Source organism: Lathamus discolor, chromosome 5, assembly GCF_037157495.1.
Source record: "Lathamus discolor isolate bLatDis1 chromosome 5, bLatDis1.hap1, whole genome shotgun sequence".
Taxonomy (NCBI): domain Eukaryota; kingdom Metazoa; phylum Chordata; class Aves; order Psittaciformes; family Psittacidae; genus Lathamus; species Lathamus discolor.
Window position 1 is genome coordinate 15,510,749 of NC_088888.1, and position 20,918 is coordinate 15,531,666.

Genomic DNA, 20,918 nt, shown 5'->3' on the forward strand with positions numbered 1-20,918 from the left:
AGTACTGAAAGTGACTAAACTTGACAACAGCTGTATTTTATGACAATCTCTGCTTTCATGTCCACAGCCTACTTTCCTCTCATCAGCTGTGTTTGGGATTTGTTTTTCCCTTTTTCTCCCCTTCTTTGCCTCTGTCCTCCTCCCCCCTTTGTCAAATGTGAGCAATTCTGTCTCTCAGCACTGGCAGGAAACAAATCCTTTTACCAGGAGTGTATTTTAATGGGAAGCATGCTTTGCTTAAGTCACCAGAACCTAAACTGTATAATATTCAATTTTTTACCACCCCAGAACCAAAGCTTTTTCTTGAAAGTGGTGTCCAGAAGAGTAGTAGAAGAATTAGTATTATGGAACTAAACCAGATTAGGAGGGAATGTGAATTAGATTTGGTAACAGATGGTGCCGTGGAAATTAAAGGTGCTTTGCGAATGGAAGCGACAGCAGCTTGCCTCTTTCCCTCTCCTGTCTCTCTCTTTCATGCGCTTGATAGACGGGTATAAATCACAACAATCCCGTCTTGACAGCCAATTTTGAGAATTTGATCTGGTTAAAGACACAGCTTTCCTGCTCCACTCACTGAAACTGCCTGCTATTTTATTCATATGTAGCACCTTGGCATATTTAGGGAAGTGGAATCACCTGCCTGCCTTTAATGAAATTTTCTTTAATTACAGTTTTAGCTCTTTAGTGTTAATTACTTTTCCATTCAGCCTGAGTTCTCAGGCTGTCTCATAGGAATGTATTTCTCTCCCCCACCCCACCTCCCTATACCATTCACGCGTATGCTTTCATTTTTCTAAAGATGCTCTTCGTTGTTGGAAGTTGTTGTCAGATCCATTATAATTAGATCCTAATTATCAAAATCATCATTATTGTGTAGGAAGAGGAAGCATTGTAAACAACTGTTAAAGTTATAAGATCTTGTTTGATGGAGGAGAACCTTTCAGGATATACACGAATAATAAACAATCAAACAAAAAAGCCCTGCTACAAACTCTGTGTGGGAAGCATAGGGAGGTCTGGATAGCAAGCACTTTCTCCTTGGAAGGAAAAGCCACCCAGGTTATGTCTGAGTATCTGCCCCCTAATCCTGCATTTTCCAGAAAAGATTATAATAAAATTCCCCTGCTTCAGTTTGCTTTTGTAAATACTAATTTTTGCGCCTCTCATTCAGCTATCCAGATATAACAGTCACTTTCCTGATGTGTAACAGAATTGACTCATAGTTGCCTTAAATGTGAAAGAGTAATTGTCTTAAGTCAGCAAGACTTAAGCGTCGAGACTGCTGTGATGCATGATGATGTAGAGATGCTTCTGCTGTACAAAGTTCTCAGAATGAAAGAGAGAAATAAGGGATTTTATATGCACACACACATATATATGTGTATACGTGTAGTCTATATTAATACATAGTATATACACACATATATAGTATATATATGTAGTGTATATTATATATATATAATAAAAAGTAAAAACCTCTCAAAGTAAGAGAAGATCCTTACAGCTGGCAAGTAACGGTAGGAATAAAGCTTCCTACTGGCAGTCAAATCAAATGTAGTAACAACTCAACGACTCCCTGCTGCTAGCTGACAGCATGGTGTAACACAATGGGACAAACATTCACTTAAACACTGATTGTGGGAAAATGTCATTTTCCAATTCACCAAGGTGCTTTTTGGTTGCTTGTGTGTGAGTGCATGTACGTGTGGGGGGGGATTTAGAACTGGCTGGGAGGACAAGAGCAGCCTGAGCAAAGGGGGCGGGATAAGGATGGCTTGCTTCTGTAAGTTTTAGCCTTGAGTCTCTTAAGGCACTCACTCTTCGATACTATTTCTGGCACATTCTTTCTAATTGCTTCTCCAATTTAACAGAGCTTGGCTGGCAAATTGTAATTCTCCTGTTATAAATCTGCAGATGAGCAGGGAGGGAGCTGGGGGGAGACAGGTACATGGTGTGCACACACCTACACTCTGCCTCTCAGCTAGAAATGCAAAATCTGGTGATGCAGACTTTGACTCTTGAGACTGAAGGCGTGTTATTTGTCTTCTTTTTCCTTCTGGAAAGTGATGAGTGACAGCTATGTCTCTCTGATCTGAGGTAGTGGCTTTCTGACTGGTGCAAGTAACTGCTTTTGATGCTGTAATCATTTCAAAATAATCCCTCTTTAGAAAGCCTGTTATGTTCTTGAGTAAATCTTTACTTATTTTTGTAGGTTTGTATTTTTCGCTCCCTTGAAGTGTAGCTAAACATAGCTTTTTATTTTCTTTAACTATTTCAGTTGGTTTCTCTTAATAAAAAGAATTCTCACAATTAATAATTAGATGACTCCTGGACACTTTATCCTGTCCTCTGGGGCCTAGAGACATCAGGTGGCCTCCACCTGATACCACTGCAAGTAAAATGATGTTCCACCGTGGAAAAACACCTCATTTTTTAACCAGAGTGTTTTGCTGTCTTCCAGCATGTGATATGAATTAAAAGTGTTAGTTTGCAGCTTGAAAAGAGAGTAATAAAACCTTACTCTTCATGATCAATATACTGATTTTCATATGATGAGGTGTCACCATTGTACTAGTAGTCACATTGTAGTCTTTTGGTTGAAAATCTTTGGGCATGGAAAGTCTCCCAGAGTGAGTTTCTGCAGCTCTCCAGTCTCACTGCAGAACTGACTTGTTTGAGGCATGTCAAGTATTGCAGCAATGAAAGTATGTCACGCTAGGCTAGAAGCCAGTACATGGGAGAAGGTAATAAGCCTAATCGTAATGATGTGACTATAACTTCAAACAGCAGCCGTGTTCTGTGTAAAAATGTTAGAAGCACAGGAGAAAAAGAGAAACCTAAAAATAGGCATATGTAGTATTTACTAAAGTTTGATTTCTATCAGAACCATAATATATGCACAAAAGACGAAATCATGTATTTCCTCTATGTATAACTCTCAGGTATTCCAGGATGACTTTAAGTGCCATCTACTTGTGTTGTCTTCTTGTCAGTATTTTCCAGCCCCGCCCCCCCCCCCCCCTTTTTTTCCCCGCAGTATTTGAAAATGGAATTATCAGAGCATACCAAAAAACCATTTTTTTCCCACTTGAAATACATGAAATCTGTAAAAATAGGCAAGTCTTTTCTGCAGGAAACATTGGGTGGTGATGGCCTGCTAGTAGTGGTGCATAACAGAGCTAACAGGGCATGTGTTATATACGCATGTGAAAATAAGAAGGTCGGTTTTGTGATGTTTATATCAGCTTTAGTTTTTGTTTTTCAGTTGGAGGATGGTTTGTTTGTTTTTGTAAGTGTGTTGCAGTGACATATATTGGATGCATTGAATACTGTGTCACTGAGGGCTGGCTGGCACCTCTTCAGATGTCTGTTGCTTTGGCTCAAACGTGCAGGGTCTTTGCGTATTCTTCCCTCTTTGCTTTTTGTTCCCAAAAGAGTATCTGAGGTAAAGAATAATCATTTTGCAGTCTGAAAGGGTTTAAATCCTGTTGGCTTTGAGTGCTTCAGCTTTTAAATTCACGAGAGTGATGTTGCAGCCTGTTGAGCCATAGGATCTGTATGCTGCAGAGCTTGTGCATGTCTAAGGATACATTTAATTAAACCAGCATTAGTGCATCTATACAGACTTATTAAAACACTTAGTTTGTCTCAATAATATTGATTAAATAGCAGTAGTTTGTTTAATCTAAGTGTATTTTTGCTATTACTGCATTACTTCCAAGTAATCAGGGTAATAGTCATCATCAGTGAAATATCACGTTAGTTATGAAGTAATGCCGTAAGAATTGATTTAGACTTGGCAGGAAAGGAATGCTTTCTGTCATACAGTGCCAAAGCCTGATTTGGATTATTAGAATGAGAGTTTTAAAGATAATTTCTGTGCGTTATAAACAGGGTGTGTTTTTATAGGCTTATAGGTTATTCTGTACTCTGAGTATCCATTATATCAAAGAACACCTCAGACAGTTAATTATGCAAAACATCATGTAAGTAATTGCACGGTATTATTATGCATTTAACAGTTTTATTGATTTGCCAGTTGCTCACTTACAGTATTTAGAGCTATAAACAAGGGATGCTCACCCTCAGTTGAAATAGGTCCAAGGAAATGAGCTAAAGATAAATGATGCTAGTATGCATTGTTGCATCAGATGTAGTCCTTAAACGCAGAAGCTGTCAACAATGATAATTTGCAACACATTGGGGTATCTCAGGATCATTTCCTTCTTGTTAACAAAGTGTATCAGTCAGGAAGCACAGTGAATCAACTTGAAACAGAAAGGGAAGGCATAATGAATATGTATATATGGGGGGAGGAGGAAGGTTCAAATAATTCCCCATCATTTTGGAGGGTCTGCAGTAGTTGTAAGTCAGCCACTTGAAAAAGCAGCATGGAAAACAAGCTAAGTGCAGCCTCTCAGAATAGATACAGATGTGAAGGACCTCAGAAAATGGTTTGTTTTGCTAAACTCAAAAGTGTGATCTTCCACTGACTTCTGTGTAGGAGGTGCTTTAGCAGGGCTTGGTTGATGGCATATGGAGCAGTAATAACTCTTTGGGAACCTGTATCCTCTGTCAGTAGTCATCAGCTAACTCAGGCCACTGCTGGTAACAACATGATGGCTTCAAGCATTGCTTCTTCTGTTCTGGCTGCTGGTGGCCGTGGCAGATGCTCTGGAAGACATCATTGGCTTGCTTTGCTTTGCCTTACCAAGGTGAAGGTTTCAAGAAAATGTAAAAGGAAGAAGAAATTACAAAGCCCAGTGAAACGTTTAACATTAAAAAAAAAAAAAAAACACAAACCAACCAACAAACAAAACACACCACTGCAGCCCTTCTGTTTTGTACAAGGTGCTGTTTACTACATGGTTGCACATGTGTGCTCATTAATGAAGATGTAATGCATAATAACAGTTTTGTTTGTCTGTGCATGGCATGAGATTAGCAATTCTTTGCAATTAATGATCTCATCCACTAGGTTAACCAAGCAGGCCTTACGATATTCCTTATTAAAAGAAGTCCTTTCTTTTTCCTTCTCCCAACTAAGCCAGTGCACCTTAATGCAATGATGATATGTTAGACCCAGCAGTTGTCAAAGCATCGTATTACTGTGATGCCATAATGACACCCTGTCTCTGTAAAGTAGTCATGTTTTCTCAAATCACACGTTGCACCGTTGATTTCTGACATGACACTTCATTCAGTCGCTTTCCTTTTCTTTGGCATCTCCATTCTCTGACAATAGCAGCTGGTGCCCATTTTCCTAAGTGATTCACATTTTGCCACTTTACTAGAGTGCAATTAGCTGAAGCAGAAAAAAAATGCTCAGTGTAAACCCGCTCGGCTGAAATTGTTACTCAGCTCTTTAACAGGACCCAGTGAGAGTCTTGAGGTGTTGTCATGGGTGCTGAAGCAAGAAGCAACATTTTCATTTCTATCCTCACAAACGTTTTTATCCTCTTACATTCAGAGAAGCAGAGTGTGGGAAATCAGCTGGAACATGCTGCACTGTTTTCTGCCTTTTGATTTTGGTGTAGACCTGTGACACAATACCGAAAGCAAGCACGGTACGTGAGAGGGACTGTGATCTTTATGGTCAAAGCAAGGAGCTGGCTTCCATTCCTGTCTCCGCTATAGACTTAACTGTGTCGCCTACACCAAGACCTTCTTTCATGCATTCGTTTCCATAGTTAACACTTGAGGATAACGAGACCTTTTTGGTTGACATCTATGTGAGTCAGTGGGATGTATCCTAGGAAGATCAGATGGATTGCACTGTTGGTGTAAAAAGTTCCTAGGTGTGCATAATAACATTGCCTCACCGATGCTCCCATGTAGCAGCTGTCATTAAAAATGTCAACTGCTAACAACCTATTCTGACATTTCTGGAAATAAGGTAATTCTCTCTTCAAGAAAAGGGAAATTTCATGTGCAGGTAAAACCAGACTTTTGTGTTGGTCTACAATAAAGGCGCTCGCTCTAATTATTGTGACTAATTATTACTGTCACTGAAACCACCAGTGCAGGTCTGAAGTAGTGAATGATGCTGTAAGCAGAGCTTTTCCTACTGGAAAAGTGAGCCTGAAATGTGTTTACGGCTTATGAAGTATTGGCATGTTGTTTTGACTTCCTTTAGGTATTGGTAAGAAGGGATATGAGGGGAAAAAGTTAAGTTTCTAAACCAATTGCATGTATGGATGGAATATAAAGAGCTCCCAGTGACTCGGGTGGGAAGGCTTTCTTTTTTAAGGCTATATACTGTAATCAGATGCAGTTAATTTTTGCACTCCTCTTGTCTATTGATACTGATTTAACCAGTGTCAGCACTGTCAATATCATTAGTAATGTGGCAGGTAGATGGAAATACAAATGTGATTGCATTAATAAATTCTTAATATATTCAACCTTTCATAAGCACATAGCATTACAATTTATTCACTATTGTTTAAAGCAGGAGTTGCATATTGAAGTGATCTCTCATTGTACCTTTCTGTCAGCAGTGACTGGCTTCAGGTTTAACTTAAGCAGAGTAGTTGTGAAGTAAATTTAGTAGAGATGTGTAGAGCCATGCTATATATTGCATATTATTCAAGGCTTGCAGCACCCTGTGTGGTTTCTCTTGTATAGGGCATGGAAATGCTTCTAGAGCCAATTAGGTATTTTCCCTAAAATTACTGAGCTACCATTTGTTAGAAAACTTAACCTTAGAACAGCTCATCCCAAACGGAGCTGCCATTTGTTTGACTTAAGATCTAGTAAAGAAAAAAAACAACCCCACCAAGGCTTTAAAATAAATACTGCACGTTTTTATATGACACATGTTATTTCTATTCATAAACCTTAACTAAATTTAGATTTTTATTAATCCAATGTGACCTAAAAATTTTGCATTAACAGCACAATGTGGAATTGGGCTTATTCTCTCTGAATGCAGATAAAGCCATCATCTTGAAAATAGCTCTTTCTGACAAAAAGGTGTTCTTTTGAAATGAAGTCTTATTCACTACATTCCTCTTAGAGTTAATGTGAATTTTAGTGCCTCTAATTTTAGATTGAAGTGAGGTCTAGAATAAAACCCACTGGCTGACAATTGAATTTATAGATAGTTGTGAATATTTCAGGCTTGAATAATAGAGCTGTAGAATTTCAGACTCTGAGAGGAAGAGAGAATTAAACTCCAACTGTAGTTTTAGATTATAATGCAATGGTGTCTAGGAATTCTTCAGTGTAACGAGCTAAGTAGTAATTAGGAGGGAACTGAGGGAGGGATTTTACAGAGATCTGGCTTAGGCATTATTCCAAGTGTTCAGCATGATAATTTGATGGTGGTCACACCTGCCATCCATGTAAGATGGCTCTTGAATTACTTTTGTTCAAGCTGTGGTACAGTAACAAAGGAGGGAAAGCCGAAGGTGTCTGTTGCCCACCCACAGCTAGTACCCAGCCTTCCTCTGCTTCGCCTTCAGGGGATCGGGAAAGTTTTTGTCCTCGGAGTCAGGCACTGTTGTTTTCTCTTTTCTTTGGAATGGTTAATGTTTTAATTGCATTTGTGCTTTGCCAGCATGCGCCAATCAAGACTGTACTGTTGAAGCTGTAGGCAAAAGCAGCTCTGTCTTGGTTAGTACCAGAAACTGCTACTTCAGAAGCATCAGCAGACTAGCTTTAGCCTAAGCAACACTGGTGATCAGATAATGCTTGTATAACTGAGATTGTATGCTGGTTCTGACCGCTTGGTGTGGGAGATAGCTGCTTTTGCACCAGCTAAAACAACGTGCATTTGGACAACCACGTAATTGCCAATGGTTTTTATGGGAAGGGAAGGGTGACATTTGAGTGTATTATCACACAAATCTGAGAAAACCAAACCAGCAATGGGTGTCCTAGGCACAAACATGCCATCAAGCTGTAGGTGGAGACTCTTATTTTGAGACTTTATATGTGGGGTCTCAGAAGATGGGAGGTAAAAAGAAGACCAACTACCTGTTTAGTCAATGAAAGCACCTTGCTGTTAGTATATAGGAAAGTAATATACAAAATAAGTTGGTGGAACGTGAAAGTTAATTGACGCTTTTAATCATAGCTATATAAAATTCAGTGTCAAAGAGAGAGGAGATGGAGACACAGTGTTTTAGTACCCTAATAAGTTCTAACTCTAGTCTAAGATCATAATGTATGTGAGAAAGGTCCAGTAATTGTCACGTAATAAGTGGAGGGGTGGTATAAGTGCTTTAAATTAAAGGAAATTCACGGAGCTGCTGGAAGTCAGTGCCGACCCGTTTTCTTTCAAACGTTGACTTGAGAAAAGTCCTTAGCCCAGAGTGCAACTAAAGAGACAAGAGAGAGCTGTCTAATAATTACAGCGCTCATTAACAGTGACAGCCACAAGGCAGCAGATGCAGAAGAAAAGGCACACGCTACTGCAGGCTGGCTAGGGGATTTCCCTCCCGCCCCCCTTCAGTTCTTGAAGAAAGGACAACACAAGCAGGTGGTCCAGTGTAATAAGATATTTTCACAGCTTTAACCTTCCCATTTCCTTGGTTTATTTACTGGCACCAGATAGCTCTCTCCTTTTACCTCCCCAAATAAGTACTGGTCATAAGTGTGGATGGCAATGTTTCTGCACATCGGTTTGGCTGTTTCCCAAATTCACGTGTCATTTGTTTCCAGTAGTATTTTACAGTAAAAATCACAGCAATTGATTGGTCCTAAATAAGATCTGTGGGCACTGATTTTAGGGTAAATTTCATCCTAAGTGGGCATCTTTAATGAAGGCTCAGGCTTTGATCTTGGTTTCCCTCATTGGAAAGGAAGCCAACTCTCTGGATTTATGCCTGTTTTTCCATTGGTGAGCTTGATTCCAGATCTTGAAGCAGAAATTGATTTTATTTTTGTTATTTTACTTTATACACAGAAAGGTGAAAAATGAAAGCAAGAGCTCAAAAATGACTGGAAAATTAAGTCAGTCAGATTGTCTGGCCTCATGCGTTTGCTTTGAAAACATGAATCTGTAGCTCTGGGTGGGTGGCCTTATGGGGTCGTTGCTTTTCTTCTGATAATGTTTCTAGAGAAATGCTCATATCTGTCGCCTGTACTTCGGCAGCCTCTGAGTTTACTGTCAGGAAAATGCTGAGTAGGCCATTTGCTACTGTGGTCTTATAATCACAGTGGGAGAAAATGAAGATAGGATCTGGTTTGGAGCTTTCTAACTATTATTTTTGTCCTTTGTTCTCCCTAAAATATGTTTAAAACCAAGAAAAATCTTCGGGATGACTAGACAAAGAAGGTTCCTCCCTCCCCCATATAAAGCACTAATTTGTCAAATCAAGTGTTACATGGTTTTGTTTGAAATGTTTAATTCTGAAAATGTGAGAACTGAGGAGTAAGATTCTCACCTTCTGAAAGACAAACTTCTATCTAAAATTTCCTCTAATATATGTTGGGGTTTTTTTTTAAATCCAAGAGTGGAACACATAAAATGTCATTCCTATAGAGCTGCAGATATATGGGATAGCAGCATAGTTATTACTGGTTAGTCTGAAGATAATGGCTGGAAAGTAATTGCAGGCAGAGCTGATGAATCATTTCACTTAGATTTTTTGAAAATGGAGTCCAGCCTTAATAATTTGTTGGAGTTTCCCACTGGTGTGCTACTGTGTTGCTAAATAGCTGTATCTATAATAAAGCAGTATTAATAAAGGGAAATAAAGAAGACTTGCTTTTCAGTTCTGGGATCAGATCAATAGCTGATGGATATGTGTTAGTGAAGGGTCTTGACAAATATTAATTACAGAACAGAACCTTTATGTGATCAAACTCGGAAATATTTGTTCCTCATAGTGATGGGATTTATATATAAGGAAAGTAGTGATGGCAGAAAGATGACATTTAATAGCCAAGTCATCTAATGGGATTTCCTTAATTTTTTGACTTGCTGGATGACAAGATCAGAATCCAGAGTTGGTATGAAGTTGACACGTAGCCTAGAGGGCAGGTGGAGGGGACAGCAGATGGATTTGGTCTCTTTAAAGTTTTTGTTTACTGCCTGTCTGGAGCTTTGACAAAGCTCTGTCATGCCCTTATGCTGATTACCTTCTTGTAGAACAAGAGGTATTGACTAATGAATGAATGATGTGCAGTCCCTAACCCTTCCAGAGAGCAGCCTTAAAGAGCGCTGTCTTTAATACACAGATTCTTCTTTCTCTCTCTCTCTCCACTACAGGCTTCTCTGCAGAATGTCAAGCAAAGATCGACACATTGATTCTAGCTGTTCGTCGTACATCAAGACGGAACCGTCGAGCCCTGCCTCTCTGACGGACAGCATCAACCACCACAGCCCCGGTGGCTCCTCAGACGCCAGCGGGAGCTACAGTTCCACCATGAATGGACATCAGAACGGGCTGGACTCACCTCCCCTCTACCCTTCAGCCACAGGGCTTGGGGGCAACGGGCCGGTCAGGAAACGGTATGATGACTGCTCCAGTACCATCGCTGAAGATTCACAGACCAAGTGTGAATATATGCTGAACTCGATGCCCAAAAGACTGTGTTTGGTGTGTGGTGACATTGCATCAGGGTACCACTATGGAGTGGCTTCCTGTGAGGCCTGCAAGGCTTTCTTCAAGAGGACAATTCAAGGTTGGTTGTTCTTTAAGCTTCTTTTCTCTCTTTTGCTCTAATAGTGCGATCCTTGACTCAGTCCTGTTAGGACTTCAGGCTATATCTTTTCATTCTTCATAGTGTTTAGTCCTACAGAAGTTACTCATGAAAAAGCCTCTTTGGGCTTCTTTAGGAAAGAAGCCACATTGATTTTGATTACGAAAAGTAGAAAAACATTGAAGCCATCTGGTGCACATTCAGATTTGTTTTCTGTATGAATTTCTCATGGACTCCCATAAATGATTGTTGAGTAGAAAACTGATTATTTTCCAAAGGTTGTCATGGATGCCTCTTGAGCACACCTTTTGGCTGGCACACAGGGATCACACTTGCGTTTTACTCCTGGTTATACCACTACCATACTGGAAATTGTTACAGAAATCCAGCTTATTTTGGTTAAAACACTAGTACATTTGAAATTGGAACAAGATCAAATGGTGTAGTGCTTTGTGAGTATCAGTGTATGAATAACTGGTCAATACGATAGACAGTGGCCTTAAACAGGTTCAACAACTATCTATAAGATCACATTCTAAGGAGCATAAGTTGGCAGCTTTTGGTATCTGCCCAGTACTTTGTACTCATCTGCTCTTGATACCTGTTACAAATACACCACATATTTTGTCATAAGTCAGTACTAATGGGATAATTTTCATAACCCCTTGTTCTAGCATCAGAACCAATGGAGACAAAAGAACCTTCTACTTTGATTTAGATATCATTCTTTCAAGTATAATTGGAGGTGCTTTATTTAAAGAACATGAGGCCAGGCTTGGCCTGCACAGGAATATAGTGTCACCTTAAATTAAACTCAAACTTCAGAGACTAAAATTAGGTTGCTAAATCTAAATTTAAGCTCTTCAATAAAACCTGCTTGATTTTTCATAGATGTTGAGCACCTGGAATTCTCAGGGAAGACAATGCAACCTGGTGGCATACTTTTCTTTTTAGAAAATAGTTACATGAAGGATAATAAAGTTGATTTCAGATTGTTACGTCATATAACCCAAAGTTTGAAACATTTGATCAAGTTTTCTTAAATACAGCATTTCCAATATTTAAAGTAAAATTAATAAGGGAAATGTTATAATGTTTGCAGCTAGTAAACAAACATACCTGTGAAGATTCCTAGTGCCTGGACTCATATGTAAAATGGGCAGCATGCTCATTTCAAATTTTTGTGTTGGAAAAAGTGGAAAAAAAAAAAAAAAGAGGTGATTTCATTTGACTTTCAAGAACGTTTTCCAAAAACCTCAAAAAAATGTTTCCAGTGAGCAATTTATATTTTGTGCTTGCTAAACTTCAACTGGCAAGTCTGTTGTTATAAATGGTATTTTAATTGCTGTGTGATAGCTTGTCCTATAGAACTGAACTGATGCACAGTTATTTTAGTTGTATTTTGAGCCACAGAAACGTCAGCTGATGGAAGTGTTGACTTCTGTCAGTAATGGGTAGCCTGCAATTTTACACTGCACCATAGACAGCAAGTTTCTGGACGTGGAAGCACAAGACAGGGGCGTCGTTCTCCAGATTAGCATGCTGGACTTGGCCACACAGCTCAAGATAGAACTGGCAGCTGTACCAACAGTCTCAGTGTGGTTAGAGCGCTTGCTGCATCAGCAGGTGACAGTGCTGTGAAGACAGGAAAAATAACGCAGTAAGGCAAAACCAAACATCAAATGGAAAAGCAGTAATGAGAAAACTAAGAATAGGATGTTTGTTACCATCATAATGTTGTGGCAGCATCTTCAGAAATGGTGCTGACTAAACTCACAGATCTACTAAGAGTTTTCCAATACTATCCAAAGTAGTGGAAGCTACTTATTTGGGTGAATCAAACCATGGATTGTGGTAGGTGGCAAGAAGTATAAAAGAAAAAGTTACTCGTGTTTTGCATGGGCAGATCCTACCTTGAAGCTTGTGTGAAGAATAATTCCCCTGAGATTTCTTTGCTTTCGATGATAGAATTTAGTCTCAGTGTTCCTAGATGTCATTCTTCCCTCTATCACTTCACTTCCTGGTTCATACCACATACTATGTCTGTTTTTAAAGGTTGCTGCATAACTGCAAATAACAAAATTGGGAAACAGAAAAAAACCCAAGAAATTTATAAGTACAGAAGAGTAAACCAGATTACCTGAAGTGTTAAATTCTATAACTGTGCATTTGTAAGGATAACATGTCTTGGCTTAAAGAAGCGCTTATTTTAAATGCTAATAATTGTGATGGGTTAATTATAGATTCAGTAAAAATGAATGTTTGACTTTTCCCAGACCTTTCTTGTTTATCATTCATCAGTTACTAAATTAGCTCAGACTCATAGAACCCAAGTGCTGCTCCTGTTGAAGTCATGGGCAAAACTGCCCTGACTTCAGTGAGCTCAAGGCTGAGCTGGTAAAGTTAGATTATGAAGCACATCTTGTGTTCACGTGAGACCTCATGTCCTTTCCGCTAAGTCAATGGGAGTCTTTCCATTCTTTCCATTTCAGAGGAGTCTTTTGAAAGCCACAGGCAGCTGTGCAGTATCTCTACACCACCAGCATCTGACATAAGACAAAGTGCATCACAGGGTGCCTAGCAACCCCTTACATGAGGTGAATATCACTCTAATGTAGAGCATACACCTGTTTTTAAGGGTAATGGAGATTATCATTCCCTTTCCGGCAATTTAGTCTAAAGATGTCTTTTCCTGGCTGATGGATTTCTCTTCATCCTCTTACTGCCTCTTGCAGTCCCTGCTAATTTTCTTAAACGTGAAGAAATTAAATGAACACTGTCTTGAATAATAAGGAGGAGTAATTTTGTCTTTTTTGAAATATATATTTTTAACATAGCACAGACATATATTTGGGGCTGTGGTTAAAGAATGCATAGATTACAATAAAAATCAGTGATGTTAGGAAAAAAATTAGAAACAAGAAATTACCTGGCCAAAACCCCAAAACAAAACCCACCAAAAAAGGCAGCTGAGTATATAAAATTGGTGTCTTCTTAGGTCATAGCAGAATCTGATGATGTTCTGCCCCTTTTTTGTGACACATCAGGGCTAGGAGAACTGAATGTTCTCTGCTCAGCCTAGTACTCAGCTGCAGCTCTCAGTTTGCTTCTGGGATAATTTACGTGGTGGCTGATTGCAAACATCTCACAGAAACACACACACAGCCAAATCTTCCCAAAAATTGGCTTAACATCAGCCACAGGAGAAAATAGCAACGTCTAAAAATAGTTAGAGGTCCATTGATTTTTAGGGTCTCCACAGTTTTTGCTGTGCTGCTGCCTTACTTTGGAAACTCCAAGTGTTCATTAAAAGAAGGAAAGCGAAACAGCATTTTCACTTTTCAGCTGGGTGCAAAGTCTTATGTTCAGTACAGAGGTCTTGTACTTACTAGATATTTTGCGGTGACAATTTAGCGTAAATACATGTCTCATTATTTGCTCAGTTATCATAAAGTACACGTTTTGCATGAATAATATGGAATTTTTCAGTGCCTGTAACTTAAACATTTCTGCAAGCAGACTGAAATGGTATTGTTGCTTTCAGTAAGAGGACGATGGGACTTAAGAGATTCAAAGGCAGTTTATTACTTTGTTTTATTTTTTAGCCTTCATCTTTCTAAAGTAATGGTCTGCATCTAGACAGTGTTCTTGCTTCCTCCTTCTAAATCTTCAGGGCTGTCATCTTTGGACTCTTTAAACTATCATGAAAAGACAGTGTGAAAAGCCTAGGTATTGATAGGTTGCCTTCCTCATAAGGCTTGCTCCAAACCTGTCAGAGCTTACTTTGGGCAGTGTTTTCCCATAAAGGCTGAAACATTTTGCATTCAATAGCCCTTGTTATTCTTGGGCTTTGGTTTGTTTGTTTGGGGTTTCTTTTGTTTATATATTGTTGTTTTTTAAGGGAAAAACTGTTGGATGAGCACTATTGAGACAGATATCTTACGTTTATATACAGAGTGAATAAAGCAATGGGTAGTATGTAGCCCTGGAATCATACCCTCACTGTCTCATTCAGTAGGTTTATCCTTAAGAGTTGTTGCCTGTCCGTGTCTCCGAAAAAGAGCAAGATATATTCCATCTTGGGAATACTGTTGTCTTTTGTGTGATTATGTGAACTCACCAAGACTGTCATCTCATTTTATGCCTTCAGCTCCACAGTTCTGCTGTAGTGTACTTCCTGTGGTCTGCAAAGCCTGCCCAGGCTAGGAGCTAGATTAAACTGCTTGGTACTTTGTTCGCCTTTTTGGTTGCTCACACTTGTTTTTACTCCTTTTAGCGTTCAGGTTTTTCAACCCTCCTTAGAGTGCTTACTCATTACTGAGCCAACTGGATCTGTAAATATACAAATGCTTTGCAATAAATGTTTGTTTGGGTTTTTTTTAAATCAAGAAGTTTTTAATCAGGAAAGTTAGAACTAGCTATGTAAATTCAGATAAGGCAACCTAAAGTTTGCTTCAAAGTTGACCATGACTGAAGTGGCTTCCAAAGATTAATTTGCATCTCTCAAAGCTGACTCCTATAATACTACACATCATTTTTGTGGAGTAAATGGAAGGAAATTAAGTAAGATTTTATGGCTTTTCAGCATCTTTACTGGTAGCTAAAATTATAAAGTTTTTTATAGGAAGGTAGGGTGGAGGCTTGCATCTTGATGCAATAGTTTTTGGACCTTGGTTCTGTCCCAAAGATGCCAGCCCTCCAGTGAACCTAACACTAAATGTCACATGAATATATCATTACCTGATGAAATCATTCACCTTCCTTATATAAGTGAAAGTCTGTGTATCAGCATTTCTTTCAAAGAAGATTTTTAAGTAAGCAGTAATAGCTATCTTCCCTTTTCCCCTGATTTCTCTCTGCCTATGGGCTAACCAAACTAGCGAGTATTTTTAACTCCTTCCAACATGTCTTTTCGTCCTGTCCTAATGTCATTGTGTAATTGTGGCAGCCAAACAAGGTAAGCCAATAAAATATAACCACACTGAAATCTGAAAACCAGAGAAAAGTTTAAAAGTGTACAGATGGTTCTCTCCTTCTTACTATCTCTGCTTTCCTTAGAGCCTTGTAAGTTGTATGCTGTATTTAGATTATTAGGAAATAAGAATGAGCATCCTGTTTTGGGCATGGCTATTTCAAACCCATGAGAAAAAGTCATACGCTGTTTACAAATAGTACTGGTCTAGGGTGTATGTGTGTATATATATAGCGTGTGTGTATGTACATATGTATGTGTATATATATATGTATATGTGTACCGTATATATATGTATATATACACACACACCCTCTACCAGTACTGTTTATAAGCAGCATATCTTTCTGATATGCTGTTTATGCTTATATGTGTCTATACTTATATATATATATATATATATATATATATATATATATATATATATATATAAAAAAAAAAATTAGGGCTGGATCTCTATTTGTTATAAACATCCCTGAAAGCTTCCAGCCTACTTATGAAGCTCTGTCTATTCGAAACTAGAGACATGAAGACTCAGCAAGTGATTTATTTCAGTGTTTGGTTTGCAGCTTTGCAGACTGAGATGTTCTGTGTGCTCATAAACAAGCAATGACAATTTCCCATGATACCTTGATAGAATGTATCAAAATCAACCTAGATAACATACCAGTAGGAACAAAATATAGAAAGGTTTTGCTTTTCTGACTTGGACAACTCTTCAGCGACTCTCAGGTGGCAGGAGACTGGTTCTGTTTGTGTCTTCAAAGCATTGATTCTCTCTTAAGATGACCCAAATGCCCTTAATTTCTCTTGAAGATAAAGAACTTGACTCCAGTGGTAGTGCCTCACACTGAAAATTGCAGTGGTTTTCATGATGCTGGAATCCCATTTGCATGAAGTTACAGTCTGATGCAAAAATGTTATGTAGTCAGGTGAACTAGCATCACTTTTACATTTTCCTTTTAAATCTCCATTGATGTGGCTTTCTAGGAATAAAAGAAAAAGAAATAAACCCTACATTTTAGAAGTTCTGAATATATTATAGTTCAGTAACATAATACATTGGTTTCTTTTAAGCAACTCAATATAGTAATTTCATTTAAAATGTACTTTTGTGCTGGTTATGTCAGTCTGTCAAATACCATCTTAAACTATATATTTATTATATATACATATACACACTAGCTGATGCTTCTGATTTTCTTACTGTAACACGAAAGGCAACACAAGGAACTGGGGCACAAATATAATCCTTCATACATGGTCCTACCATTAAAAAAAATACATATTTGAGATATTTAGGAACCATATTCTGTAACTCTGCCTATGCAGTATTGTTTCTGAAGTCACGAAGAATGGTGGATACAGTCAACAGCTCCAGATTACATGCAGGAGAATTCATAGGTCTGTAACTCGTAGAGCTATCTACAGTATCAGGTGAATCCATTGAAAGATTTGTCAGCACAAACTGGATTCAGTTAGGTTCAAATCCAGCCTCATTCCAACCTTGACCACATTTCTGAAACCTTATTGATAAGATTACTCGTACTTGTGAAAATATTTACTTAAATTCATGTGAGTTCTGACTGCGGAGTGAGGAAAGAGAATCTGCAAGAGCTGAAACTTTAACCTGAGAGAAAGTAATTTTACTTTCCTCTGTTCAGCTTTGCTAAGACCTATAAACATCACAGATGTTTTCAAGTCCATCTGGGACTTTTTCTGTATCCTTCTTTCCCCAAGTTAGCCCATGACTATTTCCAAAAGCACCCAATTCTCAGTTTCTCTTAAACCACAACACTCAAGAACAGTTTTTCTGTTCTGACTGGGTTATATATCAAAATGTGACCTAACGTACTGTAGTGCACTCTGCGTTGGTTTAGATTCTTCGGTCTCTCTTCAAAAGACTTTTCTTTTGTTAATTCCCATATGACCTACAGCTGTAATCCTTTCATTTTCTAGAGTCCACAGAGAAGCCGGTGTATTCCTTTGGGTCTTTCACCCAGGAAAAATGAATGAAGGTGGTACCTGGGGTAAATGTTACTGCAGAAAGACTGAAATCCAGTGGTGCAGTAGCCTCTATTAAGAATAATAACATTTGCTTTTTAAATACAAGTTCTTGGAAAAAGTGTAGCAGGTTACAGAAGCTCAAGGAGAAAGTCTGGGAGAAAAATGGGGCATTATTGAATATAGGTAGAGATACTGAAACATGGTTTTGTGAGCTGATTATAGCATAAAATTATGACACTGAAAGAATAAATAATTCCCCTCTGTTGGTTTACCTTTTTTTTTCTTTTTTATTTTTTCTTCTGGCCCTAAATTCCCACATATCAAAAGTTTCAATATTGGTATCCTCAACATTCCTCCTGTTTTTAGAAGTAGCTCATGGCCTGTCTTTCCAAACGTGTTTTCACCCTGTATCTCAGTCTTCCTCATGTCTTACCCTTGTCCACAGATTTTCTGAGCATATTCCATTAGCTCATAGCCATCCTTTTACGTCTTTGGTGTCACAATATCAAATGTTGCAGTGCGAAAAGGAAAATACTGCTTCTGCTAAGAATTGCTGTCTGCAGCTTCTATTCTTGTCAGTATTTTTGGAAAAGAGAGTCCTCTGTTTCAGCCTGTCACATGGACTGGAGCCAGTTTCTAGAGCCAGCTTTGCACTCTTTATACCTGTGAGGTTTTAAAGTTGTAGCTGCTGATGACAGTAACTTCATCTGGGATAAGATGCTAAGGCGTAAGACTCAGTGCTTTTAGTGGCCTCTTCATCATGGTTCTCCCTTCTTGGCTTCTGTTACCTTAAGTGTTGGTTACCAGTTCCATGCAAGAAGTGGCCAAAATGGTTTTGAGAACCTTGGCTAAGTCCACTCGTTTGGCTGGCTTGTAAAGCCATTCAGTAAGTCTCTGTACTATAAAAATCATGCTATGACTCCACATCTCAATTCAGGTGACCTCCAAACCTCATCTGTGAGGTGAAAGAAAGGTATCTTGGCCCACTTACCCTCGAGCTGTGTGTGAAGATCTGACAGTGAAGTGTCTAAAACCAGAAAGCCTGTTATGCAGTGTAAGTGTTAGGAACTCACCTGCTATCTCAAGATGTAATGGCATCATATTTTTAGTGAGTACATTGCTCTCAGTAGGCACAGTGTGTTTTAAGTGTTTTCTTACATTTTCCTGAGGTAGTAAAGTTTAGCAAGTTAGTAGAAAAAGGGAACTGTTTTTAAAAGAAGAGAAAGAAAGGGGACTTGCGTTGGCATAAATCCCATTGTATTATTAAAGCACAGGGTAGCGTGTTTGGGGAGTGAAGATTTGACATATATTTTTATTTTCAAACATCATACTAATTTACATTACTCAGCCGTTTAACTGCCAAACTGTAAAAGTCCATTATGCTACTGAAAGGAATATACAAATTATCCCCTGGCACTTCAGACAGGAGTTTTACATATACACTGTTACTCCATCAGCCAGAGCTGCATGATTCTATTAAAGAGTAAGTGAGAAAATTATATTGCCTGCAAACTAATTGTACAAAAGACTCTGAAATAAGTAATCAGAGCCCAGTCCTTTCTGAAAACCAGCCAGGAGATATTATAAATTGCTCGATTGTTCTTGTCAGCACAGTTTAAAGACTCGGAACTGCCATGCTGGTTTTGTTTGCTGTGTAACACAGCTTCTTCTACAACTGTTGACAGGGCTGGGCAAACTCAGCATGCATTCTTACTAGCTGCTCAGTTCCAGCCTCTAGCATCATGCAGTAGACAAGGAAATGGTAGGGCTTACTTCTGAATCTACCTCATTGTACTAAAATGCAGGTCTGAGCATACTGAATAGGTGTAGAGTACCTGTGAAGCTGTACAGATTCTCAGGCATCTCTTAAAATAATTTGTGTCTTTATTCTTGGTGTATAGAAGTAAATAAATTGTGAGAGCTATAGTGACCTGCACTGTGCAGTAATTTTAGGTTTTTACCAAATACATATCCACTGATACTTTGAGTGCTAGGTAAAACACATTTTGTACATACCCTTCACAGAATTCCATGAGGATTGTCTTTTCTAAGGAAAGCTCACTAACAGAAATTAAGTGTATCCATGGGATATTTGAGAAAATACTGCATTCATATATGAAGTGATGACAAAGGGATAAGTTTCCTTGAACTCTTACTGTGGTCTAGCAGTATTCTAAAATGCAGGAACACTTTAGGGAAACTAGCTATGGCCACTGGTAAGATGTGGATCTTTGCTGCAGCAATAAACCCAGTTACTGTAACTCTGCTGAGTTCATTGAAGGAACTCTCCAGCATCTTCCAAGTTTAGCTAACATAAAAAACTAAGATTGAATATCTACTGTAAAATATAATTCATTAAAGCAAAACAGCCTGAATTGATGGAAGATCCACCCTCTGAGCTAAAGTATTGGAATTTAAGTGACTAGAATGAAAGCTCATTTTAGAGTTCTTAGGTGGCAAGAATTTGCAGAAAAAATAAGTTACGTTGTCTCTGTGCAATGTGCTGCACACTACAGATCTTTGCCATACTTCAGAGGATTTTGCACAAAACTGGAATGGCAGGGTATGCATTAGAAATGTCTGCTTTGGGAAATAAGCAGTCTTGCTTGTATTTTACTGGGTTTGAATACTACTCTGTAGTGTTGACATCCATACCTTTGTCATCTGCACCTTTGCACAAGGGCTCTATAGTGGGAGTGCCCCACTTGCCTCAGTGGAGAGCTTTGCTGGTTGAAGTTCTGTGTTGTAATCTCAGTCTTGTTTTAGATGAAGATTGTTTCTGACCTTGTGCAAAGATATCTTTGATCTTGTCCAAAGCAGCTCTGATTCCCTGTTTCCTTTTTTTTTTTTAAATAGGGATAGTAATACATTTATTAATATAATATGATGAAGTTAATTAGATACAATTTGTGGAGGTCTTTGAAGGTCTCCCTGTGTAGCGGTTGTGCCTCACTAAGAGTGCCTCAGTGTGTGAAAGGGTAATGTGTTTTTTTTTTCCTAAGCTTGCACTTTCTACCCTTTCCTGTGTATCCTTGCAAAATTGTTATTTCCCAGTTTCACCAGTTCACGTTGGAAGTAAGTTTTGCAGGAAATGTTGTGCTGAATTTCCTACCCACTGTATCCTTAACCAACTTTCTTCTCAGGAGGTAAGGAAGGGGAAGAAGACAAAGCTGAAGTTTGAGTTTTGTCACCAAGAACCATTAGCATTCAGATGTACCAAGATCTGCTTTATTCATCAGCATAGTTAAGTCAGTTATGCAGCAATGTTTAGGAGGAAGAAAGCCCA

At 38.6% G+C, this 20,918-nt stretch overlaps 1 protein-coding gene across 22 annotated transcripts in view; it reads left to right on the plus strand.

The window, feature by feature from the left end:
- ESRRG (estrogen related receptor gamma) overlaps positions 1-20,918 on the plus strand; it is a 464,785-nt gene that overhangs the window by 328,071 nt on the left and 115,796 nt on the right. For all 22 annotated transcript variants that reach the window (XM_065679881.1, XM_065679878.1, XM_065679888.1 and 19 more), the window contains one exon: positions 10,220-10,635. In XM_065679881.1, coding sequence (XP_065535953.1) covers positions 10,233-10,635 — 403 coding nt within the window. In that variant the 5' untranslated portion in view covers positions 10,220-10,232. The remainder of the gene's footprint in view (positions 1-10,219; positions 10,636-20,918) is intronic.